The sequence below is a fragment of the Mus musculus genome, chromosome 7 (genome assembly GCF_000001635.26).
Source record: "Mus musculus strain C57BL/6J chromosome 7, GRCm38.p6 C57BL/6J".
Lineage (NCBI taxonomy): Eukaryota > Metazoa > Chordata > Mammalia > Rodentia > Muridae > Mus > Mus musculus.
This window is the reverse complement of record NC_000073.6, coordinates 12,976,132-13,001,150: the sequence shown is the minus strand read 5'-3', so window position 1 is coordinate 13,001,150 and position 25,019 is coordinate 12,976,132. Positions and strand designations below refer to the sequence as shown.

Genomic DNA, 25,019 nt, shown 5'->3' with positions numbered 1-25,019 from the left:
CAAAACTTTCTCCTTTTTTGTGTTTGTTTGTTTGCTTGTTTGTTTGAGACAGGGTTTCTCTGTATAGCCCTGGCTGTCCTGGAACTCAATTTGTAGACCAGGCTGGCCTCGAAATTAGAAATCCATCTGCCTTTGCCTCCGGAGTGCTGGGATTAAGGGTGTGTGCCACCACGCCTGGCCAAAACTTTCCTTAAAGAAGTTTAAAATCTTTCAATTGTATATTTTTGCAATATCTTATAGTATCAAAGTACCTTTCTTATTTCAAGACCATAATTTGTAGAATTATGTAGAATACCAAAGAGCACAATCATAATTTGTAGAAGGCAAAACCTAGTTTTAACAGTGTAAACAATTTAGTGTCTCAAATCAATATCAAGTGCATTGCCCTTATGTTACAAAGTCTGGCTGCCAGTAAAGTATGTTCTTGTAATGAATGCAGCTTTAACACCTCATTAAACAAATATAAACCCGTTTTTTTAAAGACAGGACAGGAATTATATAATCTTCTTGTTTTGTTTTGTTTAAAGATTATATTTATACACACACACACTTTCACTGTCTTTAGACACACAGGACAGTTATTATATAATCTTCTTGTTTTGTTTTGTTTAAAGATTATATTTATACACACACACACACACACTTTCACTGTCTTTAGACACACCAGAAGAGGGTATCAGATCCCATTTACAGATAGCTGTAAGACACTCTGTGGTTGCTGGGAATTGAACTCAGGACCTCTGGAAGAGCAGTCACTGCTCTTAACCTCTGAGCCATCTCTCCAGCCTGAATTATATAATCTATAATCTTACTTTTTTGCTTGTTTGTTTGTTTTTGTTTTTGTTTTTTGAGACAGGGTTTCTCTGTTTAGCTCTGGCTGTCCTGGAACTCACCATGTAGACCAGGCTGGCCTCCAGCTCAAGAAATCCAACTGCTTCTGCCTCCCAAGTGCTGGGATTAAAGGCGTGCGCCACCACACCTGACCAATTATATAATCTTTTTTTTTTTTTTTTTTTAAAGATTTATTTATTGATTATATGTAAGTACACTGTAGCTGTCTTCAGACACTCCAGAAGAGGGAGTCAGATCTTGTTACGGATGGTTGTGAGCCACCATGTGGTTGCTGGGATTTGAACTCTGGACCTTTGGAAGAGCAGTCGGGTGCTCTTACCCACTGAGCCATCTCACCAGCCCCCCAATTATATAATCTTAAACTAACTTTTTGTTACTGATGTTACAGATTTTTAACCATACCCAATAATTTATAAACCAAAAATCTATAACCATGACACACAGACCATAGTAAACTCACTTATTTAAGACCAGTCAAAAACAAACATGTAGTGGCCACAACATTTATAGATTTAGAACAGACAGACAAAACTTTCCTCATCTTCCCCAGCTATAATTTCAAGGGAGAAGCAACTAGTTATCTGCTTAATCCAATTCTCACGGGCACAGCAGATCTGTAGTGTGACTAGCTGCTGCCTTCCCTACTGGAGAAAGCTGCCTACCAGCCCAAGCACTGTGTTCTACAACCACATTATTTCACTGTTCTGGTCTCACTATGGTAGTGACAACATGGAATGAATTAAGACTAAGCCAAGAGTAGATGGCAGATGAAGTTTGGCCCATTTCTCTGAATATGAAACACAGAGCAACAATGAAAGGAAACAAACTACAGACACAAACGGACAGACATGCACAAACCGCCATGCCAGGGATAGCCAATACACTGGGGGAGGAGAGAGAAGAGACCAGATGTCCCACCAGCAGGACCCATGCCAGATGCCCTATCAAAGGAGCCCAGGAGGCAGATGAGGTGTCCTTCAGTCCTGTCAGACTCTAAAAGCAGTCCTGCCTCCAGCCTCCTTCAGTGAGTCAGTGGTGTTCTCAACAGAACCAGAAACAGGCTTACCTCTGGAGGTCTTGAACAAATCAGGGGCCGGGGTAGAGTGATTGGATTCCCCGCCTGTGCACACCAACTCAAAACAGAAAACAATTGTTTTGTATCAAGTCACTACTGAGAGGTCAGAGATGCAGAAGAGACTCAGGAGTTGAACTGTGACCTTGAGGCAGAATGTTACAAAACTTTTAATTCTCAAAACAACAGGCATCTATGCCAAGTTACACTTACAGTTTTCTACCAATCAGGATTCAGGGATAAAGGACTTTCTTAGGGACATTTCCCTATGTGGTACATTTATCCTGGCCTCACTGATTTATTTAACTGTGGTGGAGCGACTTACCTAGCATCCAACTTACCAACCAGGATGGCAGTTACCTAAGGGGGTCTTGGACCTTAAACGTTACTTGACCTTTATTCAAAATGCAAGTTTTACTGAAAATGGCTTCACCAAATCTCAATCCACAGGGCTACCAGAAGAGCAGGCTCATAGTGGAAAGCATAAGTATGTTTAAATCCAGATGATAAAGGTGTTCTAAGTATTTACTGAGTTGTCAACTGTCTACCTGACAGGCAGCCTGTTTCCATTCAGAGCAAGGGCTCAGCTTCATAAGTCAGGCAAATAAAACCACAGGCTGAGCTGGGCGAGGTGGCATATTTAATCCCAGCACTCGGGAGGCAGAGGCAGGAGAATTTCTGAGTTCTAGGCCAGCCTGGTCTACAGAGTGAGTTCCAGGACAGCCAGGGCTACACAGAGAAATCCTGTCTCAAAAAAAACAAAAACCAAACCAAAACAAAAACCCCACAGGCTGTGTATCTTATCTGGCTTTTTCACGTGGCTAGAGTCAGGCAGGTCTTATTCTCTCTCTCCCTCATATCCCATACCTAACAGGAGATGGAGACAATGCTGGCCCTGGAGAAGAGGATGGCTGGTGGTGTCCAAGGGGGCGGGGCAGGCCGGGTGATCCGGCTGGGGGCTGGAACTGTAGAATTCCCAGCCAGTAAGAACTAAGTAACAAAAGGACAGAGTCCATGGGTCACATTCAGTTGCTGATAGTACTTGGTCATATTTGGGAAGTGGGTAGACAGATTTCCTTAAAGGCAGGTAGTTAGGGCTTTGGAGCACTCATCAGAGCTAAGAGAGACTACACGCTCTCATCTACTTCAGAAAGAGCCAATGCCATGGGTATTTGGAAGAAACTAACCTTACTGCTGTTGCTGCTTCTGCTGGTTGGCCTGGGGCAGCCCCCATGGCCAGCAGCTATGGCTCTGGCCCTGCGTTGGTTCCTGGGAGACCCCACATGCCTTGTGCTGCTTGGCTTGGCATTGCTGGGCAGACCCTGGATCAGCTCCTGGATGCCCCACTGGCTGAGCCTGGTAGGAGCAGCTCTTACCTTATTCCTATTGCCTCTACAGCCACCCCCAGGGCTACGCTGGCTGCATAAAGATGTGGCTTTCACCTTCAAGATGCTTTTCTATGGCCTAAAGTTCAGGCGACGCCTTAACAAACATCCTCCAGAGACCTTTGTGGATGCTTTAGAGCGGCAAGCACTGGCATGGCCTGACCGGGTGGCCTTGGTGTGTACTGGGTCTGAGGGCTCCTCAATCACAAATAGCCAGCTGGATGCCAGGTCCTGTCAGGCAGCATGGGTCCTGAAAGCAAAGCTGAAGGATGCCGTAATCCAGAACACAAGAGATGCTGCTGCTATCTTAGTTCTCCCGTCCAAGACCATTTCTGCTTTGAGTGTGTTTCTGGGGTTGGCCAAGTTGGGCTGCCCTGTGGCCTGGATCAATCCACACAGCCGAGGGATGCCCTTGCTACACTCTGTACGGAGCTCTGGGGCCAGTGTGCTGATTGTGGATCCAGGTGAGTGCCCTAGAGGCAGAAAGGATAGAAAGGGACAGAAGCAAGGGAAGTCAGACGTTTCTGGAAGCTAGGCAGAGAGCCTTTTGTTGTATCTATTCCCAGTCCATGCAATTAAGGGTCAAAATATAGGTCACCCAGAAAATAATTCTAGGGTTACCACTTGGAGACTTCTCTAAATCTTTCAATTTCATTTAAACAATTAATTTTTTTTTTTTCGAGACAAGGTTTCTCTGTGTAGCCCTGGCTATCCTGGAACTCGGTATGTAGATCAGGATGACCTTGAACCTACAGAGAATGAGCTGCCACTGTCTCCCTATTGCTGGGAATAAAGGTGTGGGCCACTATGTTCAGCTTTATTTGAATAATTTTTTTTTTTTACCAATTATAAGGTTTCTTTTAATTTTATTTTATCTATTTCTTTTTTCTGATCAAGGCTCAATCTTTTTTTTTTTTTTTTTTTTTTTTTGGTTTTTCAAGACAGGGTTTCTCTGTAGCCCTGGCTGTCCTGGAACTCACTTTGTAGACCAGGCTGGCCTCGAACTCAGAAATCCACCTGCCTCTGCCTCCCGAGTGCTGGGATTAAAGGCATGCGCCACCATGCCCGGCTAAGGCTCAATCTTTTAATTCTCCTTTTTATTTTTTAAACTTTCTTTCTTTCTTTTTATTTATTTATTTCGAGACAGGGTTTCTCTGTGTAGCCCTGGCTGTCCTGGAACTCTCTCTGTAGACCAGGCCGGTCTCAAATCACAGAGATCTGCCTGCCTCTGCCTTCGGAGTGCTGGGATTAAAGGTGTGTGCCACCATCACCTGGCATTATAGGGTTCTTTACCTAGGAACAAGAAAGCTTTTCTCCGGGATCTGCTTTTCAGTCTCTGGGTCTCCTTGACTTTGGAAGAAGGTAAAATTTGCCTCTTTTCTCCTCTGATGGCTCCTGTAGACCTCCAGGAGAACCTGGAAGAAGTCCTTCCCAAGCTGCTAGCTGAGAACATTCACTGCTTCTACCTTGGCCACAGCTCACCCACCCCGGGAGTAGAGGCTCTGGGAGCTTCCCTGGATGCTGCACCTTCTGACCCAGTACCTGCCAGCCTTCGAGCTACGATTAAGTGGAAATCTCCTGCCATATTCATCTTTACTTCAGGGACCACTGGTGAGGATGGATGCCTGTGGTCCTGCTCCCACCCTCCACACTGATCTTGACCCCACTCACCTTGCACCATGCCTTCAGTTTGTCCTCTGACACCCAACTCTGCCCTCCATCTGGACCTCTGCCTTTGACTCTGACCTCTAGTGTGGCTCTATTTTGTTTGGATTTATTACTCCCAGCTCTGAAAACCAACCAGAGAGTGGGACTTGGTGCTGTTTACATACAAATCCCAGTACACAGAAGGTTAAGAGACAGGAGGATCTAGAGTTCAAAGTCTGCTCATTTCAGTGGAGCATATACTAAGATTGGACCAATACACAAATAAGCATATCCCTGGTGCATGTAATATAGGAAAATTCACAAAGCATTCCATTCCAGGTCTTTAAAATGGAATAAATGTTCAAGCTGGGCATGGTAGCCAATGCCTGTAACTCCAGCACTTAAGCAGAGGCAGATGGCTCTCTGAGTTTGAGGTCAGCATAACTTCAGTTAACAAGAACAATTAGCACAGAAGCTAAAAAGCAAAGATTACTACAATTTAGAGACTTTCTTAGAATTATGGACTTTGACGGATTAGATCTTTGTCTAAGTTCTAGCAGGTGGTACTGTCTACATGCTGAGTTTTACAGCCTGAAAGGTATTTCCATCATGGAGTCAGCTGTGCTAAGGTCTCAGGTTCTACTAAGGTCTAGGGCTCTGCTACAGGAAGAAAGGGAGGAAGGAAGGAAGGAAGGAAGGAAGGAAGGAAGGAAGGAAGGAAGGGAGGAAGGGAGGGAGGGAAGAAGGAAAGGAGAAAGGAAGGATGAATAGATTGAAGGTCAGTCTGAATTACATAGTGAGTCCAGGCTAGCTTGAGGCACAGAGAGAGCTCTTGTCTCAAAAACAAACAAAACAAAACACACAGAAAAAAAACCAAAACAAAACCACACTCAGCCACAAATTTTCATGCTTTACTGTTATTTGTTTTTGGTCTTTTGAGACAGTCTTGCTCTAGCAGTCCTAACTGGCTTTGAACTCTCTATATAGGTACCTCATCCTCTTGAGTGCATTATAGATTTGCATCACATTACCTAGAAAATCTCCATTCTTGCTCCCCTCTCAGAGGTTCAAACCCAGGCTGATCTGACTGTGGAGACCCACCCTGCAGTTGTAGTCTCTCTTCCTACCCAACCTTTATTGCTCTCTCATCGTCTAGGACTCCCAAAGCCAGCCATCTTATCACATGAGCGGGTCATACAAGTGAGCAACGTGCTGTCCTTCTGTGGATGCAGAGCTGATGATGTGGTCTATGACGTCCTACCTCTGTACCATACGATAGGGCTTGTCCTTGGATTCCTTGGCTGCTTACAAGTTGGTAAGTCCTTCAAGGATCTCTCTAGTGCACAGGACCACAGTGGGCATTAGTGTGAGGCAATCAAAAGGACAAGATTCTATTCTCTGTACCTTGGGTTTGTTTTCCCCACTCCAGATTTTGGGCCATGTTGCTTGGTATACAGCCTATGGTGGCCTCAAACCTCTGGTCATCCTGATTATACCTTCCAAGAGCTGAACTACAGATCTGAACCACCATGCCCAGTTTTAGATACTTCATTCACTTATTTTCCTAAAAAGACGGGGTCTCACTATGTAGCCATGTCTGGCACAGAATGCAATTTGTAGACTGGGCTGGTTCCCCAGAAATCCACTGGCCTCTAACTCTGGAGTGTTGTGATTGAAGGCATGTACCACCATGCCTGGCTAGATGCTGATTTTTTTTTTTTTTTTTTTTTTTTTTTTTAGACAGGGTTTCTCTGTGTAGCCCTGTCTGGCCTGGACTCACTCTGTAGACCAGGCTGGCCTTGAACTCAGAAATCTGCCTGCCTCTGCCTCCCAAGTGCTGGGATTAAAGGTGTGCATCACCACTGCCCAGCGCATTTCTTGTTAGATCAAAAGTGTCATTGCTTTTTTTTTTGGTTTTGTTTTTTGTTTTTTTGTTTTTTCCAGACAGGGTTTCTCTGTGTAGTCCTGGCTGTCCTGGAGCTCACTTTGTAGACCAGGCTGGCCTCAAGCTCAGAGATCCACCTGCCTCTGCCTCCCAAGTGCTGGGATTAAAGGCGTGTGCCACCACCGCCCGGCAATGTCATTGTTTTTTACTGGCGACTAATATCCATGAACTCAATACAACACTAAGAAGACAGAAGCTGGAGAACCACTGCAGTTCAAGTTCAGCCTGATCTATATACATACCAAGGTCTAAATCAACCATGGCTGGTAACTCAGTAGTTAAGATCACTTGCTGTTCTTGTAGTGAACTCAGGTTTGGTTCCTGGCACCAATATCACAGGACCCCCCAATCACCTGTCACTCTAGCTCTAGGAAGTCTGACTCCTTCTTCTGACTTCTACCTTGTATAATACACACACACACACACACACACACACACACACACAGCCATGCCGATATACACATCAAAAAGAAATAAACAAATCTTTCATAAAAAATCAAAATAGAACAAAAATAAAATGTCTTCTAGAAGCTAGTATAGTTTATTTATTGTGTAGGATTGGGGATGGAGCCTAGGACCTTGTACATGCTAGGACCCCCTCTAGTGAATTCAGGACAAGTGCTCTACTAATGAGTCACACCCCCCAACCCCTCTCTGGGAGATTTTAGGAAAAAGCTTTACAACTGAGCCAAACTCATAGCACCTAACTGGTGAATTTGAATTTGCATTTGAAATACCACAACCAGGTAATCACATAGCTTCTCACGGCAACATGGAACATTATCATCTTTTTTTTTTTCCCCGTACCAGGAGCCACCTGTGTCCTGGCCCCCAAGTTCTCTGCCTCCCGATTCTGGGCTGAGTGCCGGCAGCATGGCGTAACAGTGATCTTGTATGTGGGTGAAATCCTGCGGTACTTGTGTAACGTCCCTGAGGTAAGGCTCTAAAATGAACTCTCCAAAGTGAAACTCATAGGTCTGCAGCCCCAGATGACTTCTCAAAGTTATCATCAGATAAAGACTTTGGTAAGGAGTGAAGACATTGATTCAGAAATAGAACATAGGCCTAGCACGTGCGAGACCCGACATCAGAGACAGAAAGACTCAGCTATAGGTCTCAAGCAAGCTCACTTCTTGGTTACACAGAAAGTTGAATGCTAGCCTGGGCTACCCTGAGACTACATCAAAACAGAGCCTCATAGGACAAGTCCCAAACACTTTCCACATTTTCTGGTAGGCTGCTTTGATGGTTAGTCACCTGGGCTCGTGTGTGTTAGATTCCTTTAGTTGTAAAATACAAAAACAACCTAAGGAATAAAAGTTTTGTTTAGCTCACAATTCTTGGCTGCAATGCCTCACTGTAGCGAAGTCAGGGGAGCAGGAATTTAAAGAAGCTTCGCCTACCACATCCACAATCAACAGCCTCAAGTAATCAATTAATGCATGCATGCTAATACCCACTTTGATGTTTTTCCTTCCCTCAGTTCAGCCTATAAAATTACACCACCCACATCTACGGTGGGTCTCCCAAAGTCAGTCTGTCACAGGTATGCCACAGGCCAATCCAACCTACACAATCTTTACACATCCACAGGTGACTCTAGAATGTGCCAAGATGTCAAACTGTCACAAAGGTAACCTGTACCTTGTCCAGTGTCAGTGGCTTCGTTTAGAAAACATAGAAAAGAACAGTCCCACCCTGGACCTTACCAAACCCTGGATCTCAGTTTACAAATACAACTATGAATAATAAATATTGGGGGAAGAAAAGAATAGCGCCTACCTGAAGGGGGCGCTGTAAACATGAAATGAAGTACCTTGAACAATGTGGCTCAGGATAAACACACTAGATGTGAGATGTTCTTATTCTTATAGTGCAGTGAGCTGTGGTCCCTAGGAAACTGTCTCTAGGCAATACAACACCTCCCCTAGTCTTTCCCTACCCCTTCAGTTTCAAATTAAAAGCCCTGTGAAACTCCTTCCCAGGAAAGTGCATTCCATTAGGTATCAGTTCAAGTAATGCCCAGGTTCACCTATAGAATGAAAGTCACCACTCAACAGAAATGTTTATAGATAATGCCTCCAAGAAAGAACTCTCATACCCCAGGAAGTGTCAGATGATCAGAAGTTTGCCTGACATTAAGGTCATATTGGTTTGTCATCCTGGCACATCGAGAGAGGTCACCCATGAAGAGTCTCAATGAAAGATTGTGTAGGTTAGATTAGCCAGTGGCATGCATGTGAGAGATTGACTTTGGATGTAGGTATGGGTGGTATAATTGTATATGGCCTGGATACTCCAGTTCTCCCTAGCTACGTAACTCTGCAGATAAAAGCTACTTCAAGCTGGGCATGGTGGCACACGCCTTTAATCCCAGCACTCGGGAGGCAGAGGCAGGCAGATTTCTGAGTTCGAGGCCAGCCTGGTCTACAAAGTGAGTTCCAGGACAGCCAGGGCTACCCTGTCTTGAAAAACCTAAAATCAAAAGAAAACAAAACAAAACAAAAAACGATGTCAAGCAACTTTCTCTAGGCAAAACTTCCCTACAATGTCTGCAGGGATACTGTAGATAAAGACTCCAGTCTTTTTTTTTTTTTTTTTTTTTTTTTTTTTTTTTTCTTTTTTAAGATAGGGTTCTATAGTCCAAACTGGCCAAGTGGCTCATTTTGAGATTCAACTAATAATCCTCCTACCTTGGCTTCCTAAGTGCAGGGATTATAGGCTTGCCTAGCACCCATGCCTAACCATTCTTAAATACCTCAGGTAGAGTCCCTAAGTATAGGTCTCTCCACCACTTCCCAGGTAATTCCAAATTAACACCTAAACTACCTTCTTCAGAAAGAGTTCCTAGCCATACCCTACACCCACCCCAGGCCCCACCTTCTGACACTTCTTGGGATGTCCCTGCAGCAACCAGAAGACAAGATACATACAGTGCGCTTGGCCATGGGCAATGGACTTCGGGCAAATGTGTGGAAAAACTTCCAGCAACGCTTTGGTCCCATTCGGATCTGGGAATTCTACGGATCCACAGAGGGCAATGTGGGCTTAATGAACTATGTGGGCCACTGCGGGGCTGTGGGAAGGACCAGCTGCATCCTTCGAGTGAGTCAGTGGGACTCCCCAGTGTGATGGTGGTCCTGAGGCTGAGCCCCTGGTACCTTTGCCAATGTTTCCCACCCTCTTTCCCAGATGCTGACTCCCTTTGAGCTTGTACAGTTCGACATAGAGACAGCAGAGCCTCTGAGGGACAAACAGGGTTTTTGCATTCCTGTGGAGCCAGGTAAGGAAGTCAGGAAGCCTGCTTTGGATGTGCGAGGGGTTTGTGAGCTAAACTTTCACTTCCTTGGCTGGAACGAGCTGCCCAAAGTCCTTTTTAAATTTTTCTTTTCTTCTTCTTCTTCTTCTTCTTCCTCTTCTTCTTCCTCTTCTTCTTCCCCTTCTTCTTCCCCTTCTTCTTCCCCTTCCCCTTCCCCTTCTTCTTCCCCTTCCCCTTCTTCTTCATCTTCAGATTTTTGGTATAATATCTCATATAGCCCAAGCTGGTCTTAATCCTCCTGCCTCCAATTCCCAAATGCTAGGATTATAGGAGTGTGCCACCACCCTGGGGTCCAAAATCTTAATATTGGTGATACTTTGATATGTGGTGGTGTCTTCAACCTTCACCTTGAACTTTAAGCCTATCTGACCATCACCTGGGGACCTCTGCCTTGGAGGATTTTGGCTCTCCCCGAGTCCCATTTCAAATCTTATTTCAATCAATTCTAGTCTACTGCATTGATATGTGTCTGTTGGTTTTCTTGAGCTTTTTATAGGGGCCACAAGCTCCTAGACAGCAGCCCTTTCCTTCTCTCCTGGAGATTTTGCAAGGGCACAGGAATGGCTTTCTTCCAACCCCCACTTGCCAGCTCCTTATCCTTGCTTTGTTTTCTCATGAACATCTGGATGCTACTACTTTCTCTCTCTTTCAGAACTATTTGATTTCCTGAGTTTCTCTGTCCTCTTCTTGGTGTCTTGGTTTCTCTTGCCTTAAGTCTGAGTGTCTCCCATCAACGTTATCTTTAAAATTTTATTTTATGTACATGAGTGTTTGCCTGCATTTATGTGTGTGCACCAGGTGTATGCTTGGTGCCTGAGGAAGGCAGAAGAGGGTGTTGAATGCCCTAGAAGTAGAACTACAGGTCATTGTGGATGGTGGGAACTGAATTTTAAATCTTCTGGAACAACAGCTGGTGTTCTTTTTTTTTCCCCCCCTTTTTTTCTTTTTTCAAAGATGAGTACATTGTAGCTGTCTTCAGTCAGATCTCATTAGGGATGGTTGTGAGCCACCATGTGGTTGCTGGGATTTGAACTCAGGACCTCTGGAAGAGTAGTCAGTGCTCTTACCCGCTGAGCCATCTCACCAGCCCGCAGCTGGTGTTCTATCTCTCCATCTTTATCAGGACATCTTAGCTCTACCATTGGCTGGGTGAAGAGTTCAGAGTGAGAAACCTCTAGCAGGAGGGCTGCCTCAAGAGCTGGTGGGGTTTTTGTTGTTGTTGTTTTTTTTTTTTTTTTTTTTCTCGAGACAGGGTTTCTCTGTATAGCCCTGGCTGTCCTGGACCGGGCTGACCTTGAACTCAGAAATCCGCCTGCCTCTGCCTCCCAAGTGCTGGGACCTGATGGGTTCTTATTTAGGACTTATTTTCGATCTTCAGGAAAGCCAGGACTTCTTTTGACCAAGGTTCGAAAGAACCAACCCTTCCTGGGCTACCGTGGTTCCCAGGCCGAGTCCAATCGGAAACTTGTTGCGAATGTACGACGCGTAGGAGACCTGTACTTCAACACTGGGGACGTGCTGACCTTGGACCAGGAAGGCTTCTTCTACTTTCAAGACCGCCTTGGTGACACCTTCCGGTCAGGCATGGGTGGACTGGGAGGGCGGGGTTTCTGGGGTGTCCTACCTCCTTAGAGACTGATGGGCCCCTCTCTTCTCAGGGGTGAAGCATGCTCTTTCTAGGGCCTGTCCCCTTTCCCTGAGTGTGGCTTCTATTCCCAGGGACAGAACATTTTTTCCTGGGCCTGGGATCTCTTTTGGGGAGGATAGCATCCCTCGCAGGGGGCGGAGCATTCCTATCCTAGGACGTGGCTTCTCTCCTTCAGGTGGAAGGGCGAAAACGTATCTACTGGAGAGGTGGAGTGTGTTTTGTCTAGCCTAGACTTCCTAGAGGAAGTCAATGTCTATGGTGTGCCTGTGCCAGGTATGGAGAGTTCACCTGACTTTATTCATCTTGCATCTTTGTGTGTGGAGGGTTTGTCATTACAGAGAGATTAAAAGTTATGTCCAGTTGCATAGGCAGTAAGTGAGCAGAGATAACCAGCTCAGAGTGACCAGTGTTCTTTCCAGGGTGTGAGGGTAAGGTTGGCATGGCTGCTGTGAAACTGGCTCCTGGGAAGACTTTTGATGGGCAGAAGCTATACCAGCATGTCCGCTCCTGGCTCCCTGCCTATGCCACACCTCATTTCATCCGTATCCAGGTAAGAGAGAGGTAGCAGGAGTAGGTGGATAAGGGAATTGGTGTCACAATCAGGGGTCATCATTACCTACCGCTTTGCAGGATTCCCTGGAGATCACAAACACCTACAAGCTGGTAAAGTCACGGCTGGTGCGTGAGGGTTTTGATGTGGGGATCATTGCTGACCCCCTCTACATACTGGACAACAAGGCCCAGACCTTCCGGAGTCTGATGCCAGATGTGTACCAGGCTGTGTGTGAAGGAACCTGGAATCTCTGACCACCTAGCCAACTGGAAGGCAATCCAAAAGTGTAGAGATTGACACTAGTCAGCTTCACAAAGTTGTCCGGGTTCCAGATGCCCATGGCCCAGTAGTACTTAGAGAATAAACTTGAATGTGTATACAAAAGTCTGTGTGTGGATTTGAACAGATGAATGCAGCTGTTCAGTGCTGCTCCCTACCCCACCCTGCTACAGAGTTCTCTGCCAAGGACCATATACCTGGAGCTGTCCTGCCAGCCCAAGGTGAAGGGAATGGGGTCGGGGGCCAGCTTTAAAGCTCATCCAGGGAAGAGAAGAGAGTGCGACTGCAACTCTGGGTCTTTTGTGACCAGTGAAGGACAAGCTTGGGTCAGGGTAGGATACCCGATATACATGACAGATGCCCTGTTAAGTGTTGTCCAGGGGATGTGCATGGAACGGCTGTGGATGCACGATCTGACGAAGGCTGGGGGCGGGGCAGTAGACTAAGGCAAGAGTGAACTGGAAGAGACTGGGAGCAGAGTGTTTCTGGAAGATAAGACTCTACAGTATATTTGTTGAGGATCAGGAGGATCAGACTGGGTCTTTGAGTATAGCCCTGGCTGGTATGAAACTACATAGACCTGGCTGGTCTTGAACTAGGAGATCTGCCTACTTCTGCCTCCCAAGTGCTGGGATTAAAGGCTTCTGCCACTATGGCCAACTCTTCATTGTTTTTATTATGTGCATGCATATGCAAGTACCCCAGAGATCAGAGGTATCAGATCCTCTTGATGCTGGAGTTCAGGAAGTTGTGAGCCAGCTAGTGTAAGTGCTGAAAATAGAACTCAGGTCTTCTGCAAGAGCAGTATATGCTCTTATCTACTGAGCCATCTCTCTGCCCCTCTTATGTTATTTTAAAGTACAAAGGAGTGACGAAGCTGATGTGCACCCTTCTGGTGTTACCAAGTGTTTTAGGGTTAGGTTGCTATTGCTATTGATGAAACACCATGACCAAATGCAAAATGGAGAAGAAAGGCTTTATCTGGTGTACATATCGTAGTCCATTTTAGTAAGAAGTCAGGACAGGAACTTAAACAGAACAGGGCCTAGCTGCAGAAGTTCACACAGAGTCCATGGAGGAGTGCTTGTTCCTCATAGCTTGTTTAGCTAGCTTGCTTGCTTGCTTCCTTCCTTCCTTCCTTCCTCTTTCCTCCTTTCTTTTTTTTTTCTCTGTAGCCCTGGCTGTCCTGGAACTTACTTTGTAGAACAGGCTGGCTTCGAACTCAGAAATCCGCCTGCCTCTGTCTCCCAAGTGCTGGGATTAAAGGCGTGTGCCACCACGCCCGGCAGTTTGCTTTCTTATAGAACTCAGAACCACCGGCCCAGAGGTGGGCCCCACCTACAATGGGATGGGTCCTCCCACATAGATCGCCAATTAGAAAATGCTCTCCAGGATTCTCAACAGCTGGACATTATGGGGGCATCTTCTCAACTGAGGCTGTGTAGGAGGGAGTAGGAGTTTAGGTGGGGCTGCAATGAGATGTAAAGTGAATAAGTAAATAAATTAATGGGACAAAAAGAACATTCCCCCGTCAAGAGTTTCAAATGTAGCGGGGCAGTGGTGGCGCATGCCTTTAACCCCGGCACTTGGGAGGCAGAGGCAGGCGGATTTCTGAGTTCGAGGCCAGCCAGAGTGAGTTCCAGGACAGCCAGGGCTATACAGAGAAACCCTGTCTCGAAAAACAAAAACAAAACAAAACAAAAAAAAATCTTTGGGCCGGAGTAGGCAGAGTTGATCAGAGTGATCAAGGATGACCGGAGGGAGCAGAGGTCCTAAAATTCAATTCCCAACAACCATCTGTACAGCTACAGTGTACTCACATACATAAATCTTTTTTTTTTTTTTAAAGAGACTGCTTTCTTTTTCTTTTTAAAAAAGATTTATTTATTTATTTATTTATTTATTTATTTATTTATTTATTATATGTAAGTACACTGTAGCTGTCCTCAGATATTCTGGATGAGGGCGTCAGATTTTGTTACAGGTAACCATCTGTGAGCCACCGTGTGGTTGCTGGGATTTGAACTCGGGACCTTCAGAAGAGCAGTCAGCGCTCTTAACCACTGAGCCATCTCGTCAGCCCCCAAGACTGCTTTCTTATGTAACTCAGAACCACCAGCCCAGGGTGGTACTACCCATAATGGACTGAGCCCTCCCTCTTCAATCACTAAATAAGAAAATGCCAGAAAAGGGCACTGGATCTCATGGAACTGGAGTTACAGACAGTTGTGAGCTGCCATGCAATTGCTAAGACTTGAATGTAGGTCTTTCTGGAAGAGCAGATAGTGTGCTCTTAACCGCTGAGCTCCAGCTTTTTTTTTTTTTTCCCAAGAGAATTTATAACTGTTTGATTGTGGCTCATCTTTTAAAGTGATCATGGTACAAACAAGGGGACAAGAGTTTGGTTCCCTGAACCTACACACAAATGCTGGGTGGCTCCTTTTGTCATCCCTGCCTCTGAATTCAGAGATAATTCCCAGAGCAAAAATGGGTGGTGAGACTAGCCATATCAGCAAGCTCCAGACTTGATGAGAGGCCCTGCCTCAAAGAACGAACTGGTGAGGAAGATTCCCAACATCAGCCTCAGGCCTCCACCCAACACCTGGACACATATGTACCAACATATTCAAACACACATATACCACACTTATTCACACACACACACACACCAAATACTTTGCACTTTGTCTTTTGTTCAAACTTTATTATGATTAGAAAAACCACCAAAAGATATCAATTTTATTACTTTGTTTTATTTTGAGGTTGTTTTATCAGACAGGATTTCATGTTAACACAGGCTGGAACCTGCTATGTAGCTGTGAAAGACCTTGAACTCCTGATCGTCCCGCCTGCTAGGATTACAGGTTTGCTCCATGACCAACTATGACAAACACAGATGGTTTGACAATTAAGACAGTCTTGGGCTGGAGAGATGGCTCAGAGGTTAAGAGCACTGGCTATTCTTCCAGTGGTCCAGAGTTCAATTCATAGCAACCATATGGTAACCCATAACCATCTATAATGAGATCTGGTGCCCTCTTCTGACCTGCAGGTCTACAGACAGAAAGAACACTGTTCACACAGTGTGTGTGTGTGTGTGTATGTGTGTGTGTGTGTAGTTTTCCTTCTGGTGCATACCTTTAATCTTAGCACACAAATGGCAGAGTCTGGTGAACACCTGTGAGTTTAAGGCCAGCAGTCCATAAACTTCCAGGACAGCCAGGACTGTTAGAGAAACCCTGTCTCAAAAAAACAAAACTAAAAAAGGATCAAGAACTTAAGGTAAGGAAGGGGCTGGAGAGATGGCTCAGTGTTGAAAACCACTTGCTGACCCTGCAGTCAACCTTGGTTCAGCTCCAAGCAGCCATATGGTGGCTCACAACCACCTGTAGCTCCAGTACAGGGGATTTTAGTCTTATGACCTCTGTTGGTGCTGTGCATGTATATGGTAAATGCAAACTGATGCAGATGTGTGTGTGCACGTGCACACTAAATAAAAAGAAGCTGAGGGCAGGCTTGGGTTATATGGAAAGATCATTTCAGCTCCCCTCCAAAAGAACAAACAAACAAAACCTATGAAGATCAGGTTCTGGAACTTGCTGTAGGAACTGACACTGTTCTTCAGTTGTCTAGGACAAATATAATGAATGGGCAAGCAGTCTAAGGAACACATGAAAACTCAAACTACTCATGAGCAGGGGCAGGTAGAACAGGGACATGAAGGAAGAGGCACATGGGAGCAGCAAGGAGGGGCTCAGACTGAAGCAAGTGCTTCAATAATGTCATGAACTGGAGACATGATTCAGTAGTTAAAAGCGCTTGATGTGAAGTCATCGGAGCCAGAGTTCAAGTCTGTCACTGCAGTTTGGATTCCAGGATGGACATTAACAAGCAGAGGTGACTAAGTAGAAGACCCTGATACTCTCTTCTGGCTTCCATGTACGTAAACACACACACACATACATACATACATACATACATACATACATACATACATACATACCCACACACCCCTAGAACAACAAACTGGATTAGTGAGCACAAATGGACAGTGTTGAAAACTCAGGTTTCTAGACGACACTTTGATGTGCCCATCTGCAGAATTTATTTGCTTATTTCTTTACTTATTTTTTTTCTCTTTACTTATTTTTAAGACAGGGTCTCACAATAGCCCCTGGCTGTCCTGGAACACACTATGCAAAGCAATCTGACCTCAAACTAACAGAGATCTGCCTACAGCACTGAATCCTGCTCCATAGTTCGAAATTTTAAAATCAAAAGTATTTAAAGTCTTAGTCTGGCGCAGTGACACACAACTTTAATTCCAACACTCAGGGGCTGAGGTTGAAGGACTACAGATAGTTTGAGGGCATTAAAGTGAGACTGTCTTAAACATATATACAGAGAGTTTAAAATACCAACCTGGGCTTGGTGGTACAAGCCTATAGTTCCAACACATAGGAAGCTGAGACAGGAGGATCACCAGTTAGAGGCAGCAGCTGCTGCATTAGGAGACCCTGTCTCAAACAAAAGAAAAGCTCCCATCTCATCACCTGAGCTTCAGGTGATCACCCTGGAATATCTAAGGGGACCCATGCCATTCAAAGGCTCTTTAAGCAGATGGAAAAAGAGGTCCTAAGCCAAGGGTCTCGGGTAGCTCCCAGGGTAAGTCTGTCTTTGATCTAATGAGACATGCTTCAGTGCTTTGACACTGGAACAATTAGTAAGTAAATCTGTTTTGCTCTACCTAGTTTACAGGCAGAGTTAGTAGGCCACCATGCACTGAAAAATTCTGAGTGATTGTTAAGAGGGTCACAGTTCCCTGGGCATCAAGGAATGACCCTTTGTCTTCCAGTTTAACTGGCCATTGTGCGGTGTAGCCTTCACCCAGAAGCATGCATGGCCTGAGGTACCCATGGGTTATCTAACTTCTCAGAATCCACTCATGTGCTCTCATGCACCCAAAGGAGAGTCAGTTGTTCATCCAAGTTCAAGTTCAGGAGTTCAAAGGCCAGGGCGGGTGGGGAGCAATGTGTGTAGTCAGGAAACTAGGTAGGCTGGAGGAGAGAAGTAACTAATTAGGCCTTTTAGGGCTCAGCTGCCCTGTGGTTCCTGTAGTCTGCTAGCCAGCACACACGGCTGCTCTTTTGGTCAATGGAAGCTAGAAGTCAGGAGTTTTACTTAGAAATTGTTATAGACGTATAACTTACATTAAAAATCTACCATGTTAGCCAGGCAGTGGTGGCACATGCCTTTAATTCCAGCACTTGGGAGGCAGAGGCAGGTGAATTTCTGAGTTCAAGGCCAGCCTGGTCTTCAGAGTAAGTTCCAGGATAGCCAGGGTTACACAGAAAAAACCCTGTCTCAAAAAACAAAACAAAACAAACAAATCTAGCATGTTTGTCTAAGGGTCACATGCAGCAGGGGAGAAAGGCAACTGTGGTTTCCAGTACCTTCCACAGAGACTTCTTGCCCAGCCACTGCAAGGAGGGACCTGAGGCAATTTCTGAGCATCCTGAAGTAGGGAGTGTCCACCTTTTGCACAAGCTGGATAGGTTAGTCATCGAACCCAGGCCTGGCTCCACAAAGCAGGGGCCAAAGGAAGGGACTAGCCTCTTCTCCTTACACTGGATAGTCTGGTGTTGGACAGGGCAATCTTCTTGCAATCCCTGACCTATTTGGGGTACCTTAGAACCTCCTCTTGGCTAGAGAGGATGCTAAAGTGGTGCATTAGGGGATGGAGGAATCCAAGGTGAGACATGCCTCTCCAGCTACTCATGGACCCTCTGGCTGGTGGATCTTCCTGTGAATGACCAGCTGAAACTTCCAGTCAAAGCTACAGCCACAGTCGCGGCAGAAGTGGCGCCGCTGGCCTGCATGGCTCTTGCGGTGGATGACCAGCTGTGACTTCCAGCTGAAGCTGCGCCCACACTCCACGCATGTGTATCCCCGAAGGCCAGGGGAGCGCTTCATGGCCGGCTCCCGGGCCACCTGTGATGGTCTCTCCAGGCCTGGCCCTCTCGTGTGTGTGCGGAGGTGGATGATGAAAACGGACTTCCAGTCAAAGCTGAGGCCACACTGCTCACAAACGTACAGCTTCCGAGGTGTGGGCCTCGCTGGGGCTTCAAGCAGTGGTGTGGGAGACAAGACTGAAGGGTCCTTGCAAGGGCTCTGCCTTTCACTTGGAGTGGCTTGAACTAGCCTTGGATCTGCAATGGCTCCCACTTCTGGGGGATGGCTCCGGAGGGATTCTGGTCCTTCGTGTGGCATCTCCTGTTTTGGTCTCAGCTCAGAGTCAACATGTGTCTCTGGCTGTAGCAGCGGCAGGCTTGCTAGGGTGGAAAGAACGTTCATTTGGGGGCTTGGACACATGGGGGCTTACACAAAAGTATGGGGATGGGAACCTTTTGGTAGAAGAGAGATGCAGCCGGATGCTGGGCCACTGCACTGGGAGCCCCAGTGAGGGCCTAGTACACGTGGGAGGTGTGTGGAGGATGGGACAGGGAAGGCCATTGATCCTCACCCTGGGACACCACTGTGTCGTACTTCTCCGGCATCACACCCCAGCACAGCTCTTTTTGTGATGAGTCCAACAGGCCCCACTCCTGCAAGGATGCAAGCAGTCACTGCCTCTCCCAGGCAGCCTCATACCCCTACCCACCACCCCGTGGCTGGCAGGTTACTGGATCTCCATCTGTAGCAGGCTAAGGACCAAGCCAGTATTGGCATTTGTGAGTTCTGGGTCAGCTTTCATCTGTCCAACCTACCATCCCTGTCTTCTCAGTGGTCTATCTCACTGATGGCCAGAGGACTGAACTTGTGGGTAGGTTTTGGAGAAAGCCACAGTGGCTGTCTATCCTTCTAGTCACTACACTATGAACAGGATGTGATGGAAAGTCAACAAGAGGTCTGGAGACTACCTGAGCTTCAGCTACCTTCTGTCAAGACTGATTAACAAAACTGAAAATTCTTCCTTGGGGTGAGAGATTTTTTTTTTTGGCCTTTATTGGGGTGCCTGTGAGAAAGAGTAGGTCTATGTAGCCCAGGTTGGCCTCAAATGCACTACGTAGCTGAGGATAACTTGAAAGTTCTGATTTTCCAGTCTCTGCCTCCTGAGTTTTGGGATTACCGGTTTATGCAGTGCTGGAGATAGAACCTAGGGCCTAATGCATGCTAGGCAGGCACTCTACCAAATGAGCTACATTTGCAAAACCTTTATTTATTTCATTTTATTTTATTTTTTTAGAAAGAGGACTAAGGAGCCAGGTATGGTAGGTGCACACTTTGATCCCAGTACTCAGAGGCAGAGGCCAGCCTGGTCTACATACTGGGATCCAGGACATTTGGGGCTGAGTAGAGAGATAAAACAAAACAAAAACAAAAACAAAAACAAGGTGCGGTGGGTTGGAAGACTAAGATGAAAAAAGAATAATGAAGCTGGGCATGGTAGAACATACCTTTAATCCCAGCACTCAGGAGTTCCTTGGTCTACAAAGCCAGTCCGGGACAGCTGGGGCTTGTTATTCAAAGAAACCTTGTCTTGAACTGCCCTCCCATACACACACCAAAAAAGAAAAAGAAAAAAGAAAAAAGGAGGAGGAAGAGGAGGAGGAATTTTAGGACTGTGACGAGGTGAGTACGCAAAAGTGATGGAGAAAAAAAGCTTAGGTGCTTGGTACCAGCTGGAAAGGTCTGAAGAGAGGTAGTTTGGTGGCAAGACAGGGTCCTATGGTGGCCTTACCAAGGAAAAAAATTCCTTGCCCTGAAATCTGCCATATAGGTCTTTGATAGGTTGAGAAAAAAACCTCGAAGGACAAGCCAAAGCAAATCTGGAGAAAGGGAGGTGGCAGCCATAGTTACATCGAGAGTTGGTACTACTGTCTGGAATGGAGGAAGACACCAGAGAGGGGTCAGAGAAGGGATTCTTAACCTTGAAGCACACCCTAACTAGGCATCCTACTGGGGAAGGGAGGGGCTCGGAAGCAGAAGGAACCTGGAGAGCACAGATCCCTACCCCCTCCACGTTAACTATATACACTCGGGTAGTGGGGTAAGCTCAGGTTCCATGCCACTGTACACTGAGAAGAGCAGTAGAAGGGATTCGAGGAATGTTCGGGAAGAGTATCTTGATCTGACCTCAGGACTGCAGGACACCTCTCCAACCGTACACATAACAGCTGGCTCATACCACAAACCTTTCCAGTAACTGACTTCTCTGGAAGTGAGGAAGCCATGCCCGCCAGTTCTAGACACCCTGGACCTGGGGCCTAAATCCTTTCTAGTTCGATTCTACCGGTCTATTCTTCAGCTCTTAGGACTTGGTGGGAGGGAAGGTATTTACTACTCAGAAGCAGTAAAAAGCGCATGAGTCACTGGCAGGGGATCCTACAAAACTACAGGGCAGAACACAGCCACCAGGGGTAATCCCCTCCCCCACACATGGCCTGCAGTTCCTGCGAGAGGCTGTTTACCTGGATCCTTCCTGTTTGGAAGGATATGGAGACCGTTTCCTGATGTTCAAGATGTCCCTCGGAATCCTGGGTTGAAAGGAGGGCACTTGGAGATACTGAGGAAGAGAGGCAGTTGTCACTGCATTGACCTTTGGCCTGCCTCTGCCATGTGACATGGGGGAAGTGACCCCATTCTTCTCAGGGATCCAGCTTTATGGTCTCTCCAGAGTCCCTATCTCAGCTGGGATTGTCAGACTCAGTTTAGGAGCTGCAGCCCTGACACCGTGCTCTGACCTCACCCCTACCCCCATCCCCACCCCAGGGATTTGAAGTTCACATGTTGCATTCCCTCACCCATCTCCTGCCCATCAGCACTGACTTCCTCCTTCACACTGCAACTGATCTGGGTAGATCGATCTATCCCGGCCTTCAGCGGTGCCTCCGCAAGGCCTGCCTTGGAGGACTCCGTTGCTGCTGAGATGTGGTGACTCCCTGAGGACTCCTTCTGGACTAGAGGAAGCATCTTTGGCTTCAGGATGTGGGCTGTGATCTGAAGAGAATCATGTCACAGGGGCTCTCCCTTCGATCTGTCCTTCTAAGAAGCTAATGTCATTTCACTCACCCAGCCCAGCAGCTGCCCAGGATCATGCTGCAGCCCCTCAACAAGAACTGCGGCCTCCTCGGGGCTTCCTGGTCGCTGCCCTCGAACCCAGGCCTGGATCTCAGGGGGCAACACACCCAGGAACTGTTCCAAAATCAGCAACTCTATTATGTGTTCTTTGGAGGATGACTCAGGCTGTAGCCACTGGTGACACAACTCTCGAAGCTGGGCCAGTGCCTCTCGGGGTCCCTCAACCTCCTCATAGCAGAAACCCCGGAAACGGAGTCGTGCAGCCTCAGGCTCCTCAAGGGTGGTCCTGGAGTCTCTGAGGGATAGGTGTGGGGTACCCCGAGGAGATGGCATTCTTGTTTTGAAGGGTCTTTTTGGAGGTGACAGAGGGACCTACAGAAAAGGAAGAATGTCATCTAAGGTCAGAAGACACACACCAGACCCCTCCTAGAAGCCGGAAAAGAGAACCCTGAGGCCAGGAGAACTTCAAAGAAGGTCATGGGAGGTGCAGCCCCACAGCAGTTGAGCAGCTGTATTTTGTTTTGAAGATAAATGACTGGGTGGAATGTCCAGGGACCTTCTAGAAAACTGCAAATGACGGGCTCAAACATTTGGGTACAACACAGGGCTCCTGGGAGATGAAAGTGGCTCATCCAGTAGACAAAGGGTCAAGCAGGACACGGAGGGAAGGGGGGTGGGACCATCATCCTGGGTGACCTGGAGCCCTGAGGCTTCAGACAGGAGGCAGACCACTGTGCTAGCTGAAGAGTTGGCTCTGAGACACAGGTACAAGACCTGGGGCAGAGCTGAAAGCCTGGGTGCATTCTCAGGAGCTTATTATGGGTTGGGAGGCACAGCTCGCTGATCGCAGCTGAATTGTGGATGCCTCATACTGCCTCAGCTTACTACGCATGTGAAACCCTGAAACAAAAGCCAAAATCAAACAGCCCCGTTTTGTGTGGAGTTGTAAACTGGAACCTGTGTCCCAGCTCTTAAGATTCTGGTTTTAAATCGGCTCTCTTGGGACATCCGTCCTGCTCTGGAGAAACTCAAGAGTTGGGGTGTCAGGCTCTGACACAGGAAAGGGGTGGGTCCGACGGCTGGGAGGTGCTCTCGGTGATCCGAGGAGCCGGATTATGAAGCTGCGCCCGCCCAGCTAGGAGTGAGCTCACCTCTGACGCGTGGGAGAGCCCCAGGAGGTTGGGGCACTTCCAGGAAGTGACACCGAGCACGTCCCACTGCCACTCAGAGAACGCCCCGCCTCGCGCGTTGCCCTACCAGCCCGGCCAATCCTGCATCTGCTCCGCCGGATCGGCCCCCTTCGCTCGGACTACGTCTCCCGTGAGCCTCAGCAAGAACGACAGCACGCTTCCAAGGCCTCTCACGCGCGAGACTCTTCGCTCCTCTCCTTGGGGTCGCGTTGCTGCAGAGTTCCGGGGGGGGTTCCCACTCCTGACTTGGCAGCCGTTCTTCTCTTGCAACCGCAGCCGTAGGACTCACGTAGGACGGAGCCGACTGTGGGTTAGCCTCCTTACGCATGTGCGCAACGGACCTGGTTTCTATTGGCCAGAGAGGCATCCTGACCAATCAGAGCTAGCGCTCCCGGAAGGACTCTCGCTCCTTGTGTCTCCTAGGTAACAGCTAGCGCACAACTTAGGGCCTCTTGCTGTTCTCTGAGTTAAGCTGTAAGGGTCCCCCTGCCTCGGAGAAGGCCTAGGTGGAGGCTCCTTGGCCTCTTGAGTCCAGACTGTTCTAGACAATCCCGTTGGGAATCCAGGTGAAAGGCGGTGGTGGGCGAGAAAAACTCAGTATGGCCTCCATCGGATCTCCGTTAAGCTCCCTGGATATTGTGGAGACAGTAGGCCTACAGGTGAACAAGTGCTCAGAGGAGGTAACCATGTAATTACCAACCCTCACTAATAGTCTTCAGATAACATTACTGAAAATAAGGACGGAGGTTTCTGATTAAAATTACGAGGTATACTCAACCCTTACTTAGGAGGATGTAGTTAGACAAGATGACTTATATTTATTTTTTTTCTCCCAATGGGCAGTTGATGGCATTTTGTTTGTTTGTGGGGGAATGGGGCCTTTAAAGAATAAAAGTCCTTGGCTGTCCTGGAACTCACTCTGTAGACCCTACTAGCTAGCCTGGAGCTCACTCAATAGTTCTGCCAGTCTTTCTCCCATTCGCTGAGATTAAAGGCATGGGCCCCCATATCCGACAGTTAGAGGCTTTTTAGCTTAATTGCAGATGGGCTTAGTTTTATTTCCACATATCAAGTGGCTGGACTGTGATATAAACCATTCAATCCTGAACTCGATCTGCCTACTTGGGTTTCTTCTGCTACCCAGGAACCTTCTCCTTGGCAGCTACTGTAGAGAGCAGCGGTTCTCTACATCCAAAACTCCTGAGCAGTTCTGTCGGTAGAATTTGTCTTTTACAGATTCTCTGGACACAACTCTCACCACCTACCTATTGAGGAGAAGCGCTAAGGGGGCCTAAGGGGGTTCCCAGAAAGCTCTCTTGGAAACACCTTTGTTCTAGTGCTCACCTCCCTGCTAGGCTGGTTTCTAAGCCTTCTATGTGCCACAGGATAGACCTGGTTGAGTCTTGTGATGGTATACATCTTACCCCTGGGCTTGACATGACCATTACCATCTTTATTTCTCCCTTGTTCAGGCCATTAAATCTAAGACCACATATTTAATAGGTAAACTATCATTGAGCTAGCCCCAACTCAGTCCTTAATTATAATGGTTATATTAGGTTGGCCAATGTAACCATGAAACATTTTATCTTTTGAGGCAGGATCTAAGTTCCCCCAGGTTAGCCTCTCAGCTGTCTTAAAGTAGAGGGCCTGTGGTGACCTACTGACCTAGCTCTTAGGGTAACAAAATAAAATTTATAACAGATAGCTAGGTCTATGGTACTGGGGTGTTCAAGTTTCCTCTTGGATTGGGGAGACATTTTGGTCACCAGTCGTTCTTGCCTAACTGTGTGTGATCTTTTTTTTTTTTTTAAATATTTATTTATTATATGTAACTATACTGTTACTGTCTTCAGACACTCCAGAAGAGGGCATCAGATTTCATTTCAGATGGTTGTTAGCCACCATGTGGTTGCTGGGATTTGAACTCAGGACCTTTGGAAGAGCAGTCAGTGTTCTTAACCACTGAGCCATCTCTCCAGCCCATGTGTGATCTTAGAAATGATAAATTTTAAGGTAAAAAGTTGATTAGGGCACTCAGGAGGCAG

At 46.9% G+C, this 25,019-nt stretch overlaps 2 protein-coding genes across 6 annotated transcripts; one reads left to right on the top strand and one right to left on the bottom strand.

Moving 5' to 3' along the window:
• Window positions 1-2,958: 2,958 nt before the first annotated feature.
• Slc27a5 (solute carrier family 27 (fatty acid transporter), member 5) lies at window positions 2,959-12,805 on the top strand. The gene is made up of 10 exons (NM_009512.2): window positions 2,959-3,773; window positions 4,711-4,920; window positions 6,113-6,271; window positions 7,712-7,836; window positions 9,812-10,006; window positions 10,094-10,184; window positions 11,599-11,797; window positions 12,044-12,141; window positions 12,288-12,418; window positions 12,499-12,805. Exons 1-10 carry the CDS (start codon window positions 3,089-3,091, stop codon window positions 12,673-12,675), a joined length of 2,070 nt encoding a protein of 689 aa, NP_033538.2. The 5' UTR covers window positions 2,959-3,088; the 3' UTR covers window positions 12,676-12,805.
• Window positions 12,806-15,433: 2,628 nt separating this feature from the next.
• On the bottom strand, window positions 15,434-24,955 carry Zfp446 (zinc finger protein 446). 5 transcript variants are annotated; one of them, XM_006540024.4, is made up of 6 exons: window positions 22,933-24,955; window positions 21,773-22,153; window positions 21,505-21,700; window positions 21,172-21,266; window positions 19,224-19,305; window positions 15,434-19,032 (listed from the first exon to the last, which is right to left on the bottom strand). In XM_006540024.4, the coding sequence occupies exons 2-6, from the start codon at window positions 22,112-22,114 to the stop codon at window positions 18,476-18,478; spliced, it is 1,272 nt and encodes a 423-aa protein (XP_006540087.1). In that variant the 5' UTR covers window positions 22,115-22,153; window positions 22,933-24,955; the 3' UTR covers window positions 15,434-18,475. The 5 variants fall into 5 exon arrangements, with proteins under 5 accessions (XP_006540087.1, XP_006540088.1, NP_780767.1 ...); XM_006540025.4 differs by having other exon boundaries at window positions 15,434-19,028; window positions 23,039-24,955; NM_175558.4 differs by having other exon boundaries at window positions 15,435-19,032; window positions 23,039-23,303.
• Window positions 24,956-25,019: the final 64 nt, after the last annotated feature.

Bases quoted from the DNA above. Each gene is read 5' to 3' on its own strand.
- Slc27a5 (NM_009512.2), top strand. From the start codon at position 3,089: ATGGGTATTTGGAAGAAACTAACCTTACTGCTGTTGCTGCTTCTGCTG. The intron at 4,921-6,112 runs GTGAGGATGGAT...CTCATCGTCTAG, and splicing joins CTTTACTTCAGGGACCACTG to GACTCCCAAAGCCAGCCATC. The intron at 10,007-10,093 runs GTGAGTCAGTGG...CCTCTTTCCCAG, and splicing joins GGACCAGCTGCATCCTTCGA to ATGCTGACTCCCTTTGAGCT.
- Zfp446 (NM_175558.4), bottom strand. From the start codon at position 23,299: ATGCGTAAGGAGGCTAACCCACAGTCGGCTCCGTCCTACGTGAGTCCT. The intron at 21,267-21,504 runs GTGAGGGAATGC...TCTCTTCCTCAG, and splicing joins TGCTGATGGGCAGGAGATGG to TATCTCCAAGTGCCCTCCTT. The intron at 19,306-21,171 runs GTAAACAGCCTC...GCATCCTTGCAG, and splicing joins TCCAAACAGGAAGGATCCAG to GAGTGGGGCCTGTTGGACTC.